Source organism: Arachis ipaensis, chromosome B4 (assembly GCF_059453495.1).
Source record: "Arachis ipaensis isolate K30076 ecotype BB chromosome B4, ASM5945349v1, whole genome shotgun sequence".
Lineage (NCBI taxonomy): Eukaryota > Viridiplantae > Streptophyta > Magnoliopsida > Fabales > Fabaceae > Arachis > Arachis ipaensis.
This window is the reverse complement of record NC_142439.1, coordinates 12,594,925-12,611,885: the sequence shown is the minus strand read 5'-3', so window position 1 is coordinate 12,611,885 and position 16,961 is coordinate 12,594,925. Positions and strand designations below refer to the sequence as shown.

Sequence of the window (16,961 nt, the reverse complement as noted above, 5' to 3'; positions counted from 1 at the left end):
TGAAGTCTCGTTGTAAAGTATAGTTTCCAAACCAATCAATAATCCTTTCATACAAAAGATTGTTTGTCACAAGTAACAAACCCCTAAATTTATAAATCGAAGTATTGAACCTCGGGTCGTTCTCCCTAGTAATTGCAATGAAGCATCTTGTTATTGGTTATGAAGTATGTTTGGGGTTTCTTTTTTGAGATTTTAGACAAGAAATATAAATGGCAATGAAAGTAAACTAATAACTATGAAAGCTCTTGGCAATGTTATGAGAATTAGAAGTCCTATCCTAGTTATCCTCCTCAATTGTGACCACAAATTGTCCATTTCTAGCACTTCGTTAACCTCTAACCATGGAGGAAAGTCAAGTGGATGAATCAACTTGATTTCACAAGTCCTAACCAACTCCCAAGGGAAAGACTAACGTTAGTGGTATCCAAATCAATTAGCTAGCAACTTCTAATTATCAATCAACAAAGGATTGGATAACTCAAGCGTCACTAATTACTCTACCTAGGCCAAGAGGAATAAAATCTACACTAAAATCCAACCAAGCATTTCATCAAACACTTGGAAGGCATAAAAGGAAAACAAGGTAAATTGGCAACAACAATGAAATCTAACAACAATTATTGCAAGGAATTAATAACAACAATAAAAAAAACACAATTATCATGAATTACTTCAAATTGAATTGAAAGAAAATAGAATGAACAAAAGTAGATCTACAAATAAAATAGAAGAAATTATAACAAACAATAGAAGAATGATGAATGTAACAACAAAGAATTAAAGAGTAGAAGTAGAGAAAGCATGAATTAAAACCTAGATCTAAGAACTAAACCTAATCCTAATCCTAATCCTAGAGAGAAGTGACAGCTTCTCTCTCTAAAACTAACTAAAACTTAGCCTAATGTCTCTGTATGAATGTCTACATGCCTTCCCCTTCATTCCTTGGTCTATTTAGCCTTTTCCCGCCAAAAACTCGGCTCCAAATGGGGTCAGAAACCCTCCAAAATTGCCAGGCAAGAGTTCCTCTTTAAAAATCACGTGCAGCCTTCAGCGCGTACGTGCACTGTGCGCGTACGCGTCCCTGGAGAATTTCACGATCTGCGCGTAGGTGCATAGTGCGCACGCGCGTCCATGAGCTTTTCTAAATCTTTAGCTTTTCATGATTTCTCTACTTTGTATGCTTTCCTTTCACTCCTTTGATCCTTTCCTAGCCCCTTTTCAATCTGAAATCACTAGCAAACTCATCAAGGCATCTAGTGGAATCAAAGGAAGATAAAAACTATCAAAATTAAAGGTCCAAAAAGCATATTTATACATCTAAGCACAAATACGGAGACAATCACAAAATCATGCTATTTCATTGAATAAATCTGAGGAAAGGTTATCAAAATGCTCTAAATTCAACACAAGATAAACCCTACAAAGGGGGTTTATCAACATGTTACAAACATTTGAAAAATAAGAAAAGAAAAGCCATGACTATGATCAACTTCCAGCAAGCTTTTGCTATCCGAGGTGACACCTTAAGAAATAAGTACTCAGAATTAGTAAAAGGAAAATTTACAATTCCATCACAAAAAGCTAATAACCTAATTCTTAGATATCAGTATCACAAAATTGTCCATCCATTCTGTTGTGAACAACTTTCACTGCGACTACTCTAGCTGCCATAGCAGCCCTGTTATCGCTTATTTCCATGTTCAAAAGTGGTTTTTTCATGAAACCTTCAATTTTCCTAAAACACCCCCTCAAAAGCTTATGAAGATGCTAGGGGAAGCCTAAAGAAAATCTCAGTTCCCCCTGCAAATGCATATCCAGCAAGGCCGAATTAAATAAATAGAATCAATCATCATAACATCATGCAAAACATATTTAAAAACAATGTATGAAAAGGAAGTATTTTTTAATTGAGTTTGAACTTGATTATCCATAACCAAAGCACTGTTTATATGAAATCCAACATAAAACCAACTACCTTACCATTTTTCCTTTTTGCTTTTGTGCATTTCAAATGATATAGGTAATTAACTCCTTAATAAAATTAACTATTAAAAACAATGAAAGAGAGGAAACCAGGTTCAATCTTAAAGCATGTATGGCTTGCATCTATATTCAAATGCTGTCAGAGCTGGGAAAGACCTATTCAACCTATTCTATGTAAGTTTTTCACGTTTACCTTTTTTACACCTCATCTCTTCACTTTCAGCATCTGTGGCGGAAAAAGAATGCCAGATATTTCAAGCGAGCTTTTCCATCTTTGGACAACATATGATATTGAGTAGTTTTTTCGTACTTAGATATTCTAGTAGTGCATTCTTCTGGGGCATTTTTGTGCCTAGATATGCAAAAATATGAACATATCTTGTTACCTGGCTAATCTCTAAGGCTAGGACCTATGTGTTATTCTTTTCCTAAAACAGATTTGGGTCCCTATAACATGAACCATGGCTCAATCTCTAAGGTTAGACCTATGTTTTAAATTTTGCTCTCTCCTTCTTGAGATTTTTTATCCTCTTCCTTTCATACTCTCTTCTTTCACTACATTAGGTTTCTTTCCTTTTTACTGTAAAGCTAAATATGAAGTCACGAAACTTATGAGTAACAATTAATAATCACCATGGTAAAGTTAGTTTATTCATGTCCAAAGTAATGAATTATCTGAAAGAGTTTGATATATGATAAAAGTAAGCTACTTTTTCTCCCTTTAAAGTGATATAAAAAAGACTATTAATTGCCTACTATTCATATATGAGTATTAAGTTCATCAAACTGATATTAAATTGAATTGCAAATAGCTATACTATGAGAGATTACCTCGCTTACACATGTTGCTGAGGGAGCATGATGATATACTATATCACTAGCTATAGAAGCAACAGGAGCTTACTGAAAGGACAAGAATTAGAGAAAAATGAAAAACTAAAAATACATAAATAAATAGAACATTTTTGCCATGAAACATCAGCACCTGAATGAATTGAAGAGGAAGTTATCAGGATAGAACAAACCTTTACAAGAGTTAGACTATAACCAACTCCATAATGATGCTTCAAAAAAAGTGAGCTGTCAAAAAATACTATAAATAAGAGGAGAAAAAAATGCATAATGCAATAATCATGATACCTAGATGTGCATTTAAAAGTTAAAACTAAATTTCCACCAATTTTGCCACTAGAAATCAAGTCATCATAGGAAAATAACAAAAAAAAATCTGGAAATTCAGAAAGTAACTACACATAAAATTTAATGAGTTGCCTAATATGAAATTCAAAATAGGCAAACAGTGCACACACATGGGTGTCGGTACACATGCACGCGTATGCGCACCATGAGAGGATAGTAGAAAAAGAAATTAACCTAGTTGAGAAAGGAAAGTACAAAGTGGATAAAGGCATATAACAAAATATATACATATATACAAAACTTAATCTCCATATATAAATTTTGTCTTTGATCCTCATGTTCCATTTCAATCGCTAGCTTTCAAATGGACGGTGTAATTGGAGAAAGTGAGAAGTAAATTAAACCTTCCTCGGCATTTCAGAAAACCATTGGCCATGATAGCTATCCGATCATCTAGTTCATTTGATTCATCCATTGAATGAGTTGTTAGTAAGATTATCCTTCCCTTCTTAAATTTTTGTATTAACTATGAAGTCAAACGCATTGAGTATGGATCCATTCCACTGGGAGGTTCATCAAGAATTATAACATACCAGGTAAGACCAAGGGATTCCAATTTTTTTCAATATATGAATACAAAAATAGAGCAAGTGTTTTTGATATGCATACTACCTTATTGTTCCCTATCAATGCAATTCCAAGAGACAATTTCCTCTTCATGCCACCAGAAAGAACTTTCACAACACTGTTAATTTTATCATCCAGGACCACCTGGTCATGCAATAACCATTATTTAGAATCCCATATTGATTCATAATTGAACAGAGTAAAGGGATAAAAGACAAAAATTTAGGGATAGGAGATGCAGGACAATGTCTACATTGCAAAAGGTTCATCAAAACGTGATCACAAACTCCTGAACAATTTAAGATTATATTAATTTCAAATACAGTAGCATTTATCTAAAAATAAGTGCCGTGATAACCTTATAACTTTCAATATTGGGCATATAACAACCAATTTCCCAGAATGTTATTGTAGAATGTAAAACATTTGCAAGAAATATTCCTTTGTCTCCTACCCAACCCCTTTGACCCTATATTTATCATAGTTGGGGAAATTTTATATGATTACAAAAAGAAAAGAACTGTTAATATCACCAAACTCACCTCATCAGTCATATGGTGAATATTTTTAAATGCTCCCTGACCTACATCAATTCAATGGTTCACAAATTTAGTATAATGAGTGTAAAAATATAAATAAATTTTAAAAAAGTAACCAATGCAACAATAATAAAAAATCAACTCTGGGTATATAGCTATATTTAGATGATGATACTGATTAATAAGGAAAAATTAGAAAAGAGAACAAGTACAAGAGAGGATTTTACTACCTTTGAGTGTTTTCATCTTCACTAAGACCTTTTAATCTTTCTTGCATCTCATTGCAATAAAGATTAAGGATTAGTTAAAAAGATAGCAGACAAGTATGACAACTGTTTAGGGTTTAGTAGAATCAGCAGAGGACACTGAAACCTTATTTGCTCATCTAACTGGTGCTCCTCATTTATAAGATTTTCTACTTCAACCTACAGCTTTAAAAGAAAAAATAAAAATTAAAGACAAAAAAATAGCAAGCCAATGATAATAGAAAGTTCTTGGAGGAGAAGGACTGAACATATATTTTTTGCGTGAACAAGAGCGCATGGAGAACGGCGGTGAGGTGGGTGAAGGTGGCAGTGATCGGCGGTAAGTCAGAAAGTGTTTGAGTGTATGTTGAGAGTGAGAGGGAGGGCTTTGGTAAGGGAGGGAGGCACAATAAGGGTGAGAAAAATTAGGGTATTCTAACTTTATATAGGAGGGAAAATAAAGTCCTTTCGGCCACGCTTTTGAAGCATTGCCAAATCTTTAATAAACCGACATCCTCATAAAAGCGTGGCAATTGATCCTTTTTAGCCACGTTTTTAAAGCGTGACAAAAAAAAGCATGGCTAAATCTCTAAATCAATTGCCACCTTCATAAAAGCGTGACCATTGACCTCTTTTGACCACGCTTTTAAAGCATGGCAAGAAAAAAGTCAGGCGACAGGCCTTTTTTCTTGTAGTGCTATCCCACTCACCTGTGTTGACTACTTCTGCAATCATCACTCTCTTTTTCAACCACAACTTAAAAACTCCTTGCACCATCTACCAAATTTTCGATCCTCGGCCCAAACCCACCATGACCAGGGGTGGCAATATGCACCATACCCGCGGGTACCCAACCCTACTCAACCCAATCTGCTGCAAGTAGGGTTGAGTGCAGAGCGGATTTGAACGCGGGTTAGGTAGGGTGCGGGTTGAGTCTCAACCCTACCCGACCAACCCGCACCCTATATATGTATATGTTATAAAAATATGTTATAGAATGGTGTTGAAACAAGGACCTCTTAGTACAAAAGATCTTTACCATTAAGCCAAGATCATCAATTGATAATTTAACTTTTTTATTTATATAAAAATTAATTCTATTTTAGTGATATATAAATAAAATATTATATCACAATATTTTATTTATTTATATTATTAATTTAAGCAAAGATTTTTATGTAGAATTGAATATTTAATGGTTATGTTGTTTATGGGACAATTGTGTTGTTTGTAGTATTATTGTGTTATTTATATTGAAATTTTAAATTGTATGCTCATTAGGATATATAATAATATTGCATATTTGTGAAAACCTGCAGATAGGTTCTAATACCCTCGAATAAGGTAGAATTAAGTTTTAGTAACAAATTTAACTTGTGGGTAGAGTTAGCGTTGGGTTTAAACCCTATCCGATCCATTGCCAGTTTGCCATCCCTAACCATGACAATGTCTACTTTGCCGCCGTCAAATTGAAGGTGATTGACAAGTTGAGGGAGAAGCGCCAACCAAGATTTGGAGAAATTTTTCTTTCCAATAATGAAAAATGAGACGGCTTTGCTAAATTGGTTCTAAATCGTGATTGTAACGACGAGTGTAGATACTTTGAGGGCCGATTAGAAATTTAAATTGATATTTCTTGAGTTTAAGTATCATTATAAATGTGGAGATCCTGAGGAACTAGAGTATGTCACTTCTCCTTCGCCATGATCCACTTTTGTGTGATGTCAAATAGTTTAAGTTGATGCTGCTACAAGGGTGTTGTTGTTGCCCATCTTGAATTTTGTTAAAAAAAAAAAAGGCGGATTAATAAAAACATTACACTAATATATACATATATATAAAAGGATGGTGAAAATTTTCTGTGGATACTTTTTTCTCAAAATATGTTATTCATATATTCATAAGTAAAACTTGTACTCATTGAATTTTAGAAAAAAAAAAATAGATTAACAAGTACATTAATGTAAATGCAACAATACATTGTATAACTTTTTATGGCTAAACGGTCAAAATAGTTTATCAAATTATAATTGTAAAAATCAACTTGGATTAGTTGAGTGTTTAGCTCCCTCGTTTGCTTAAATAAGTGTTAAGAATTTGAATTTCACCTTGTGCTTGCAGTAATCTGTTGACCAGTGACAAACTTTGAATTAAAGCTCCAATCTATAACGAATTAATCCTTAATTAGTTTGCTGAATTAGAGGATATCGTAGAAAAAAAAATTCACGTATAAATCAAATTGATCTCCCAAAATTTTGTTGAATCAAACTGGTACATCAAATTTTCTAATGTGACTTGCATTAATTCCAACCCCAATTTTTTCTTGAATTTTGTTTGCAATACCTTGAAAAATGAAAGAAATTGGGGGGGTCGTTGACTGAAGAAAGAAAAATAAAATAATATTAAATGTGGAGTCTAAATAATAATAATAATAATAATAATAATAATAATAATAATAACACATGTGTGGCTTCACCACTAAAAAAAATTATTTTTAGTGGTCATTTATTTGTTTTTAATGATAATAAATTAAATATAAATAATTTTATAAAAAGAAGAATAAATTAATTGTTAATAGCCTTGTTAAGAGATACTTTCTATTAAGTACCAATTACGATTCAAATCGGATCATGATATCGTTAGTCTCTCTAAATTTGATTACGATATATATATATATATATATATATATATATATATATATATATATATATATATATATATATAACTATAACAATTCATATTTCGTAAAATTAAAAAAAGTATATACATTTTTGTTTTTTATTTCTATTCATACACTATAGTTAGCAGTCTCATTGCCATCTTTGCCTCATCATTAGAACTTTAGAAGTGTCGCTGCCATCAACCCCACCATAGCCACTAGCAGCAACAATAACAACCAATAACAATAATGTCTTCCAAATTAAAGACAACATCGTCCATCTGCGAATTTGCGGCTTTGCAATAACTAGGGATGACAAAATGCAAAATGAGTTCGGTGTATGTAAGGGTAAGAGAAGATGGAGTAGAGGCAAGGGTTGGGGGTAATACTATCATAGCTAATACTTTTTTACTTTATTATAAATGGATCCTCATACGGAGGTGCTTATATTTGTTTTTAGATGAAAATGCAACCCAAATATATATTGGTATGTGACATGTTGCTCAAAAGAAAAGAATTTGATTTATACTTTACTAACAGTTACAGGTTTTGATGTTGAATCTTCGCATAAACAAATAACTATAAACAACTTTGTCTAACTTTTCTCTCAATTAATAATATACGGGCCAATCAAGACCTTATTTTGGAGCAAAAAAAAACTATTAAAAAATAACACAATCATATATTTGCAGAGATAGATATATAATTAAGTGTATTAGATGGTCACACTACGAAGAACAACGGTTTCAATGGTGAGACCAGGACCAAAGCCAAAAAGCACACCCCAATCAAGTCCTTCACCTGTGGTTTTAAGTCCTTCTTCAAGAGACTTCTTCCTCATCAAATCCATGATGAAGAACACACATGCACTTGACATATTACCATAATTGCTAAGCACATCTCTAGTAGTTTTCATTTTTTCTGGTTTCAAGTTCACCTTCTGTTCAACCTGGTCTAAAATTGCACGTCCACCAGGGTGTGCAATCCAAAATATTGAGTTATAATCAGATATACCCAATGGATCAAAAGCTTTACTGAGTGCGTCGTTGATATTTTGCGAAATAATATCTGGAACACTCTTGTTAAGATAGAATGTAAGCCCAACTTCACGAAGGAGACCACCGATAGCTCCATGGCTGCCAGGGACGAGCTTTTGATCGGTTGAAACAATCTCAAAGATAGGCTTCTCAACCTCTGGCACAGGATCAGAACCAATGATAATCGCAGCAGCTCCATCCGCAAACAATGCTTGTCCTACAAGACTATCCATGTCTGTCTCACTAGGACCACGAAAAGTGACTGCGGTATTCTCAGAACAAACAATAAGAACACGAGCATCCTTGTTGTTTTCAGCCAAGTCCTTAGCCAAACGAAGAACAGTACCGCCAGCGAAGCAGCCTTGGTGGTACATCATGTACCTCTTGACGCATGGGTCGAGCCCTAAGAGTACGATGAGTTCGTAATCAACGCCAGGCAACGCAACACCGCTGGTGGTGCAGAAGATCAAATGTGTGATTTTAGACATTGGCTGTCCCCATTCTTTGATGGCCTTGGTTGCAGCCTCTTTTCCAACCCTTGGTACCTCCCTGATCATCATATCTTCCCTTGCATCCAACGACGGTGCCTTGTATGCACACATGTTAGGATTCTCTTTCAATATCTCTTCCGTTAAATACATATGTCTATTCTTGATCTGTGTTCTTTCACCTGAAATAATAATGTGTAATTCGTATCCATCATTACCTTTGATAAAGTCTAGAAAATGAAATATATAACAATAATATTATTCTTGAGTTATTTTCGAAGTGACTTAAATCTTTAAGTACCATTTGAATATATAATTTATCCAAATTTGTAATTATAAAAGTAATGTTATTATTGAGTAGTTATTACTGTTAATATCAAACGGTGAATATGATATGTTGTATAATATGTTAATTTTGCATTTTAATTAATATAAAAGTAAAATGATAATTTTTTTTCTTAATAAATATTAAATAAAATAAAGCTAAAACACTTAATAAAAATACATACAAATACGCTGAAATTTCTTCTTGAGATCAGTCATGTGCTCGCTATTAGTTACTCTAAAATAGTAATCAGCATATGTACTCTGATCAACACAATTTGATGGATTTGCTGTGCCAATTGCCAATACAGTTGCAGGGCCTTCTGCTCTTTGAACGTTGCGGATCTCACTCACAGACACCATCTTTTCTTAGATGTGTTTTTTGGATAGCAAAGCTTCGCTATGTTCTTTGGGATAGCAAAGCTTATTAGCTATGTGTTTGGTATTTTGGTGAAGAATTAGGCACGGAGAGGGGGGATATTTATATGCATCGATTAGATTAGGGGCATAAGTGGAATTAAATGGAGGAATTATTGGAACATATATATAAAACGTGCTCAACAACTAAAAGTATAGTAAACTCGTAATAATGTTCCTGGATTCAAACCGTCAGCAGATGTATTCTGACTTCTTCAATTCGTTGTTTTATTGTTTTACTTTGACTATGATTGATTGTGCATGTATCAAGGTATATTTTAGTTTATATAGTGTAGCTTTAGTATAATTATTCATAATATTGTCAATATTGTATGTGGATGGCGGCTCAGACTGTTGTCTTAATTCTTTAGTGATTTATGTATCTATTTTTTTTTTCTTGGCAGAATATAATATTTATCCACTACAACAAAATCGTCATTTAGCGGCGGTTTCTGTAGCCTTTTAGCGGCGATTTTGAACTGCTGCAAAATATTTCGCGGCGGTTTAATGAAACGCCGGAAGATAGGGCGCGGCTAAACGGATAGCGGCGGTTTTATTCAACCGCTGGAATAACCGCCGCTAAACGTCTATCAATTTTGCGGTGGGTTGCAAACCGCCGCTAAATAGCAAATAAACAAAAACATCATTTGTTTTGCGGCGGTTTAGAACCGCCGCTAAATTTCCGTATTTAGTTATTAGAATCAAACCGACCGGTGGTCCAATGGTCCAACCGACTCAATCATTAAATCCGCACCCACCAATAGACCCACAACGTGTGGATCACTGTAGAATATCAACTCTATGTAAACCTTCCACAAATGAAGAAGGCAGGGCTCGAACCTGGAACCTGGAAGAAGGAAAAGCTTTAACAATATCATGTTACCACCAAGCCAGATAACTCTTCGATGTATATAGTGCTAATAATTATATAGATAATTGATCGATTTTCATATAAAAATATTTTTATTCTATTTAGTATTTAATTTTGATAAAACATTAATTAATTTTGAATTTAGTTATTATGAATTCTTATATCTAAGAATACAAGTTAAGATTGTTATTAAAAAAATTTTAAATTTTTTTATTTTAATAAATGCTCAACAAATCATTAAAATAAAAAATTTAAAATTTAAAATTATAATTTTGGTAAAATTATAAAGTTTTGAATTTTTAATGACTTGTGGAAAATATTTTTAATTATTAATTTTTCGCCAAGTCAATACGATGTTGGAGAGAAATTTTAATTTTTTATTATAAGAGTTACGTTGATTTCCTTAATTTAATGATTTGGGTAGCAGGTTTACATGTTTATCTACTCTTAGAGTTTCCTGATTTATGTTTTGTAAGGCATAAGTTTAAAGAAGAGTAACTTTAATATATGCTCGTTACAACTTTATTTTAACTTTATAAAATTAGCCTATGACTATATTTTCTTATTTTACATTTATGTTTGAATGCAAATTTAAATGACAATAAAGTAAATGAGGAAATCTTATTGGTAAATTTGTTCACATGAGTTAACATATATAGCTTATTTAATTTGTGAAATTTTTTACGTAAAACGGATCTAAAAAAAGTGTTACGAAATTAAGTAACAATGATTAAACCATATGTAGGCTAAAATAGTAGTCTTAAATTAACTAGATTATATCCAGATGGTATTAAAGGAAGGGAGCCACTTAGATAAAGACGCTTAAAACGTCTTTTTTTAAAGATGTTTTTAAGTAATTAAAATTTAATACATATAATTGATTAAACTATGTTGTTTTTATCAAAATTAGATCAGATAAATTGATTTGGCAAAAAAATCAATAAATTATACCTTAAATCGGTCTAAATTAATATTTTTTATAAAAAATAATTTCAATATTTCTATTATAAAAATTGACTAAAATATTCTTTTATATATAAATATATTTTAAGAATCCTAAATTCTAATATTTTTTTTTCCTTTTTTTGTATCGTTATATGGTTAGAATTTAAGATTTTTAAAATTAAAAAAATATTTTATTATTTTTTATAATAAGATTATTGTAGTCATTTTTTATAAAAAAAAATATTAATTTAAATCGGTTCAAGGTTTGGTTTATCAATTTTTTGACCAAATCAATTTGTCTGATCTTTGACAAAAATAATATAGTTTAATCAATTATATGTATTAAATGTTAGTTAATAACAAACATCTTTAAAAAAAGACGTTTTAAGCATCTTTATCGGAGTGTCTCCCTTAAAGGAAACTAATGAAATATGTCGTTATATGCATTTTGCGGCGGTTGGAATAAAAACCGCCGCAAAATGTAACATGATGAGTCACTTGACGTTACAGATAGCGGCGATTTGTTGAAAAACCGTCGCTAAATACAATCCTGATTGCAGCCTTGTCTCTAACCGCCGCTATATGCGCCGCAATATGTCATTTGGCGGCAATTTTACAAAACCGCCATAAAATTTCTGCCGCTATCTACCGGATTTGTTGTAGTGATCATGATACTATTTTTTTTTAATTTAAACTGATAAAAAACACAAATAATTATATTTTTAATAATATTTATCATTCGTTTGTATTTGATAAAATATAATATTTGTTATTGCAGTAATATTAGAGAGATAGTATTTAAAATTATCTTATATAATATAACATTTATAATTTCATATATATATAATATCCATAATTATATATTTATTATATCTAAAATTACATTATTATTCTAACAATAATTAATGAACACTAAATAAAATAACTTTAAGTTATTTGAATTGAATTTGTATTGTCTCTAAATATTATTGTTGTTATTTAATATGTGTTTTATTTTTTTATTTGTTTGTGAAAAAATTCCTTTAATTTTTTTGGTGTATCATACTATAGCAACTTTTAGTCCGCTATCTCAGAAATGTTAACAGGGGAACATAAGATTTTATATATGTGACGGCTATTTGAATAGATGCAATAGGTAGTTGGGCATCACTTGCTTCATCAGTACCATTTATCCATGTTATGTTGAAATCTCTTCCAAGCAAAAATGTTCGCGTGTTATTTATTAATTAACTAGTACTTATTGTATATTTATAAGTGGTCCTATAATTTTTTATATAAATTTCATTATTGAAATTGAACATGTTAGTTTGATCGGGTGTATGAGGAGTTTGGTGGATGACAATGGATCGGAGTCTACCACCAATTAATTAATTAGTCTTGCTTGACCAAATTAAACAAATAACACAATTGACTATATTATTTTATAATTATTATTAGATAGATGTTTTATAATAAAATATAAATTAATAAAAAATTACAAAAAGAGTAAAGAATTAGAAGACGTTGCAACTCTATTCTGATAAGTTAGTAATATCAAAGAGTTTTAAAAAATTCACCAATTCATTAATTTTTTTCATATTTAATAATATAATGACTCAATACTTTTATTTATATTTTTAACAAATTCTAATGTGCTAATCAACTAATTAAGCGACCAAATATTAATTGGGTTGTAACAATACTCTCCCTATTTAAACAATTTTGTCCTCAAGGTTAGTAGAAAAAAGAAAAACACTCTTTAAATCTCAATTATACATTGGCTTAAAATAAGAAAAAAGGAAACGCTATAATCAAGATGGATTTTCAAAAGGCATATGATAGAGTCAAGTGGAGTTTTGTGGACATTGTTCTGCAGAAGATGGGTTTCGGGCGTAGGTGGAGAGAGTGGGTTATGGAGTGTGTCAACACATCTTCTATGTCAGTGTTGATAAATAGTTCACCAACAAAGCGGTTCAAAATGGAAAGAGGTTTGAGACAAGGTGATCCTCTATCTCCTTTCTTGTTTGTACTTGTTGTTGATGTCCTACATAGAATTATTGAAGTGGCAGTTAGAAACGGCCAGATATCTCCATTATTCATTAGGAGAGACAATATAGAATTGTCACATCTCCTGTTTGCCGATGACATTGTGTTGTTCTGTCCGCCAGAGGAGGAGACTATTAAGAACTACAAGAGGCTTCTACGGTGCTTAATATCAATTTTGACAAATTCAGTTTGATCTCAATCAATTGTGAACAACAGTGGGTTCGAAGTATGTGCAGTTTGTTGGGGTGCAAGGAAGCTAATCTTTCGGTCAGATACCTTGGAATCCCTCTAGGAGCTAACCCGAGATTGGTCAAGATTTAGAAGCTAATTATTGACAAAGTGGAGTAGAAGCTCAGTTTATGAAAATTTAAGGTACTCAATAAAGCGGAAAAGTTGGTGCTCATCAAAGCAGTATTAAATAGCCTGCCGGTATATTATTTAAACTTATATAAGATGCCAAAGGCTGTTGCAGAGAAACTGATTTTTTTACAAAGAAGATTCTTGTGGAGTAAAGAGGATGGGAAGAACGGTATGGCGTTGGTTAGATGAGAAGTGGTCCAAGCTCCAAAAAAGTTAGGTGGATTAGGGGTCAAAAATGCGATGCTTCGTAACATAGCACTCTTATTTAAGTGGCGGTGGAGATTTTCAAAGGAGGAGTGTCTGTTGTGGAAGAAGGTGGTATGCTCATGTAATAACCTTTTCCCTAATAAGATATTATCCACCCAAACATTACCTACTAGAGGGGGTCCATGGAAGGATATCTGTCAGTTACAAATAAAAGAGCAACATATAAGAGACAAGATGATAACTGGCTTGTCCATGGAGATTGGTGATGGTAGAAAAACTCACTTCTGGGAAGATGTCTGGCTAAGTTGTGGTCCTCTGAAGGATAGGTTTCTAAGGCCCTTCTTGGTTTCAATCCAAAAAGGATCGATGGTGTTTGTGGGTTTTGGGATGGGTTATAGTGGATTTGAAATTTTCAATGGAGGCGTGAGCTATTCCAATAGGAGTTAAAACTTGTGAATCAATTACACGACACTTTGAGGCTGGTTAAACTAGCTTCTGACAGAGAGGATAGAGTTGTCTGAAAGTATGACAGGCAAGGTGTATTTTCTACTAACTCTTTTTTGCAGGTGCTACAGTTAGAAACGCTTCCGAATGACATAACAAGCTATAGCTTCACTAAGACTATTTGGAAAGGTTTAGTCTCTCCAAGAGTAGAGTTGTTTGTCTGGTTTGTCTTGATAGGCAGGGTGAATACAAAGGAAAGGTTGTGTCGACTCGGAATTGTTAATCAAGGTGATATTGTGTATGTATTATGTAATAAGGATGTTGAATATGTTCACCACTTGTTTCTTGGCTATAAATTTACTTAGCAGGTGTGGTGCGCTTGATTATCTGATTTTGGCAGACAATGGTCCTTTCTGGGTACTTTGAAGGAACACTTTCAAAGCTGGATAGGTGCTACAAGTAGAAAGAAGGAGCATAAGAAGTAGTTCATAAGTTTTTTCACAGTTGTTTGGAACATCTGGTTGAAAAGGAACATGAGGTTGTTTTAGAATCCAGGAAAATGTGTTGAAGAAATCATCAACATGACTCTGCTTAATTACAAGGAGTGGAGGTACGAGGATCCCTTTTGTTATTGATGGCAATACCAGAGATGACATTGGGATAAATTATTGGTTTGAAAAAATACTAGGTGTTTACAATAGTTGTTGTTTTATTGTTTTCCTGGCTTGTTTGCTCCATTTTTGTGTTGAGCTTCTTTTGTTTCAAAAAAAAATTATTAAAGAAATTAAAAAGTAAGTGATTTTCATACAATGATTTCTTTCCTACTACTACATGTAAAACTAAAATTTTTCTAAGTCCTAAAGTTTAAATGGGTTAACAAAAAATTTATTTGAGCCTCTAAAAAATTCTACAAATTTCTGCCCACATATTTTAAGAAATTAAGTGAAACATAAAATATTAGAGACATCCTAATTTTGCTGGTTTTGTAATTGAAATTGGCCCACTGATTCGTGAGCATCTTTCCTATCTTTTTCTAGTAAATTTGCATCTAATTTGTTGAGTTTAATTAAGAATTAATTATATTTTAGCTACTATGGATGCTATTTTGAGTTTTGTGCAATTTTATTTATTTTAGGTAGCATTCGGATGGATTTGACGAAGTTTCTGCAGAGAAAGAGAAGAAACCAAGGAGATGACCAGCGAATATCGACGCGGACGCATAGCTCACGCGACCGCGCGGAATGGAGGAGATCGCAATGACGGGATCGCCTGCCTGACGCGAACGCGTGGACTGGAATCTGCCCAAATGACGCGAATGCGTGGACGACACGGACGCGTCACATGCGCCACGTGCAGAAAACGCAGAAAAATGCTGGGGGAGATTTCTGGGCTGTTTTAACTCAATTTTCAGCCCAGAAACACACAGATTAGAAGCTGTAGAATGGACAGAACAAGTGGTCCCCACCCATCAACTGAAGAACTGTTAATTAATTCGAATTTAAATTCAAATCTTATTTTAGGAAAAGATATTATTTTAATTTTTGAAATTAGATTTTTAAATTATTAGGATTAGTTATAAAAGGGATCCTAACAGGGTGGTTCCGGAGGAGAACATTCCACAACATTATTCCATACAAAATTTACATTCCATATTCCATGAGCAACTAATCCTCCATTGTTAAGGTTAGGAGCTCTGTCTATTGTATGGATTGATAATATTATTTTTCTATTTTAATTCATGTTTTAATTTATATTTCAATAATTTGTTTTCGTTCTTTATTTTATGAATTTGAGTGGAACGGAAGTATGACCCATGTTCTAATTGCGTTCTTGTATAACTTGGAAAAGCTCTTTACTTGAACAATAGCTTGAAAACATATTATCCTGAATTTCTAATTGTTTGTCTTTAACGGGATACGTGACATATAATCCCTTTATTTTTGGACAATTAGAATTCTTGTGGCATATAAACTGGAATTTGATCATCACCCTCTAATTGGAATCAACTGACCAAGGAATTGGCAGTTGATGAATTTTAGAGGAGACTAGGAAGGTCTAAGAAATTAGGGTCTAGTCACAAATAGTTTGCCATGAATTAAATCTTACATGATTAAAATTAGTTAATAAGAAAAGTCAATCTAGAAAATAGATAACTCTGAACCCTTAACTGTATTCTCAATATTTTATTCCTCACCTATTCACCTGCTTGTCTTCAAACTCTTCTTTATTGTTTAATGCTTTTGAACTCTCAATTACTCTTTTCTGTTTGTCTAACTAAGCCTATCAAATACTATTGTTGCTTAATCCATCAATCCTCGTGGGATCGACCCTTACTCACGTAAGGTATTACTTGGTACGACCCGGTGCACTTGCCGGTTAGTAAGTGTGGTTGTAAATACCGCATCAAGTTTTTGGCGCCGTTGTCGGGGATTGATTGTGATTAACAACTATTAGTTGTTTGATTGTTTAGATTAGGCGTTTTAATTTTAATTCTATTTAAATATTATTTTATTATTTTTTTTCAAAAAAAAACATTTAAAAATTAATAAAATTTAAAATTTCCCTTGTTTTCTTTTTTTCGTTCCCCCCTGTTTCGTTTAATTTTTTTTACTTCGTTTTTATATTTTTTTATTTTATTCCATTTTTATTT

The 16,961-nt window shown here is 32.6% G+C and overlaps 2 protein-coding genes across 2 annotated transcripts; one reads left to right on the top strand and one right to left on the bottom strand.

Annotated features, from left to right (window-relative positions):
- Window positions 1-7,692: 7,692 nt before the first annotated feature.
- On the bottom strand, window positions 7,693-9,494 carry LOC107638923 (stilbene synthase 3-like). Its single transcript, XM_016342319.3, has 2 exons — window positions 9,228-9,494; window positions 7,693-8,900 (listed from the first exon to the last, which is right to left on the bottom strand). Exons 1-2 carry the CDS (start codon window positions 9,403-9,405, stop codon window positions 7,909-7,911), a joined length of 1,170 nt encoding a protein of 389 aa, XP_016197805.1. The 5' UTR covers window positions 9,406-9,494; the 3' UTR covers window positions 7,693-7,908.
- A 3,576-nt stretch (window positions 9,495-13,070) lies between these two features.
- On the top strand, window positions 13,071-13,493 carry LOC148566688 (secreted RxLR effector protein 78-like). Its single transcript, XM_088484382.1, has one exon. It carries the CDS (start codon window positions 13,071-13,073, stop codon window positions 13,491-13,493), a length of 423 nt encoding a protein of 140 aa, XP_088340508.1.
- Window positions 13,494-16,961: the final 3,468 nt, after the last annotated feature.

Coding starts and splice junctions, on each gene's coding strand:
- LOC107638923 (XM_016342319.3), bottom strand. CDS start 9,405: ATGGTGTCTGTGAGTGAGATCCGCAACGTTCAAAGAGCAGAAGGCCCT. Junction 8,901..9,227: donor GAAGAAATTTCAGCGTATTT/GTATGTATTTTT, acceptor TTATTATTTCAG/GTGAAAGAACACAGATCAAG.
- LOC148566688 (XM_088484382.1), top strand. CDS start 13,071: ATGGATTTTCAAAAGGCATATGATAGAGTCAAGTGGAGTTTTGTGGAC.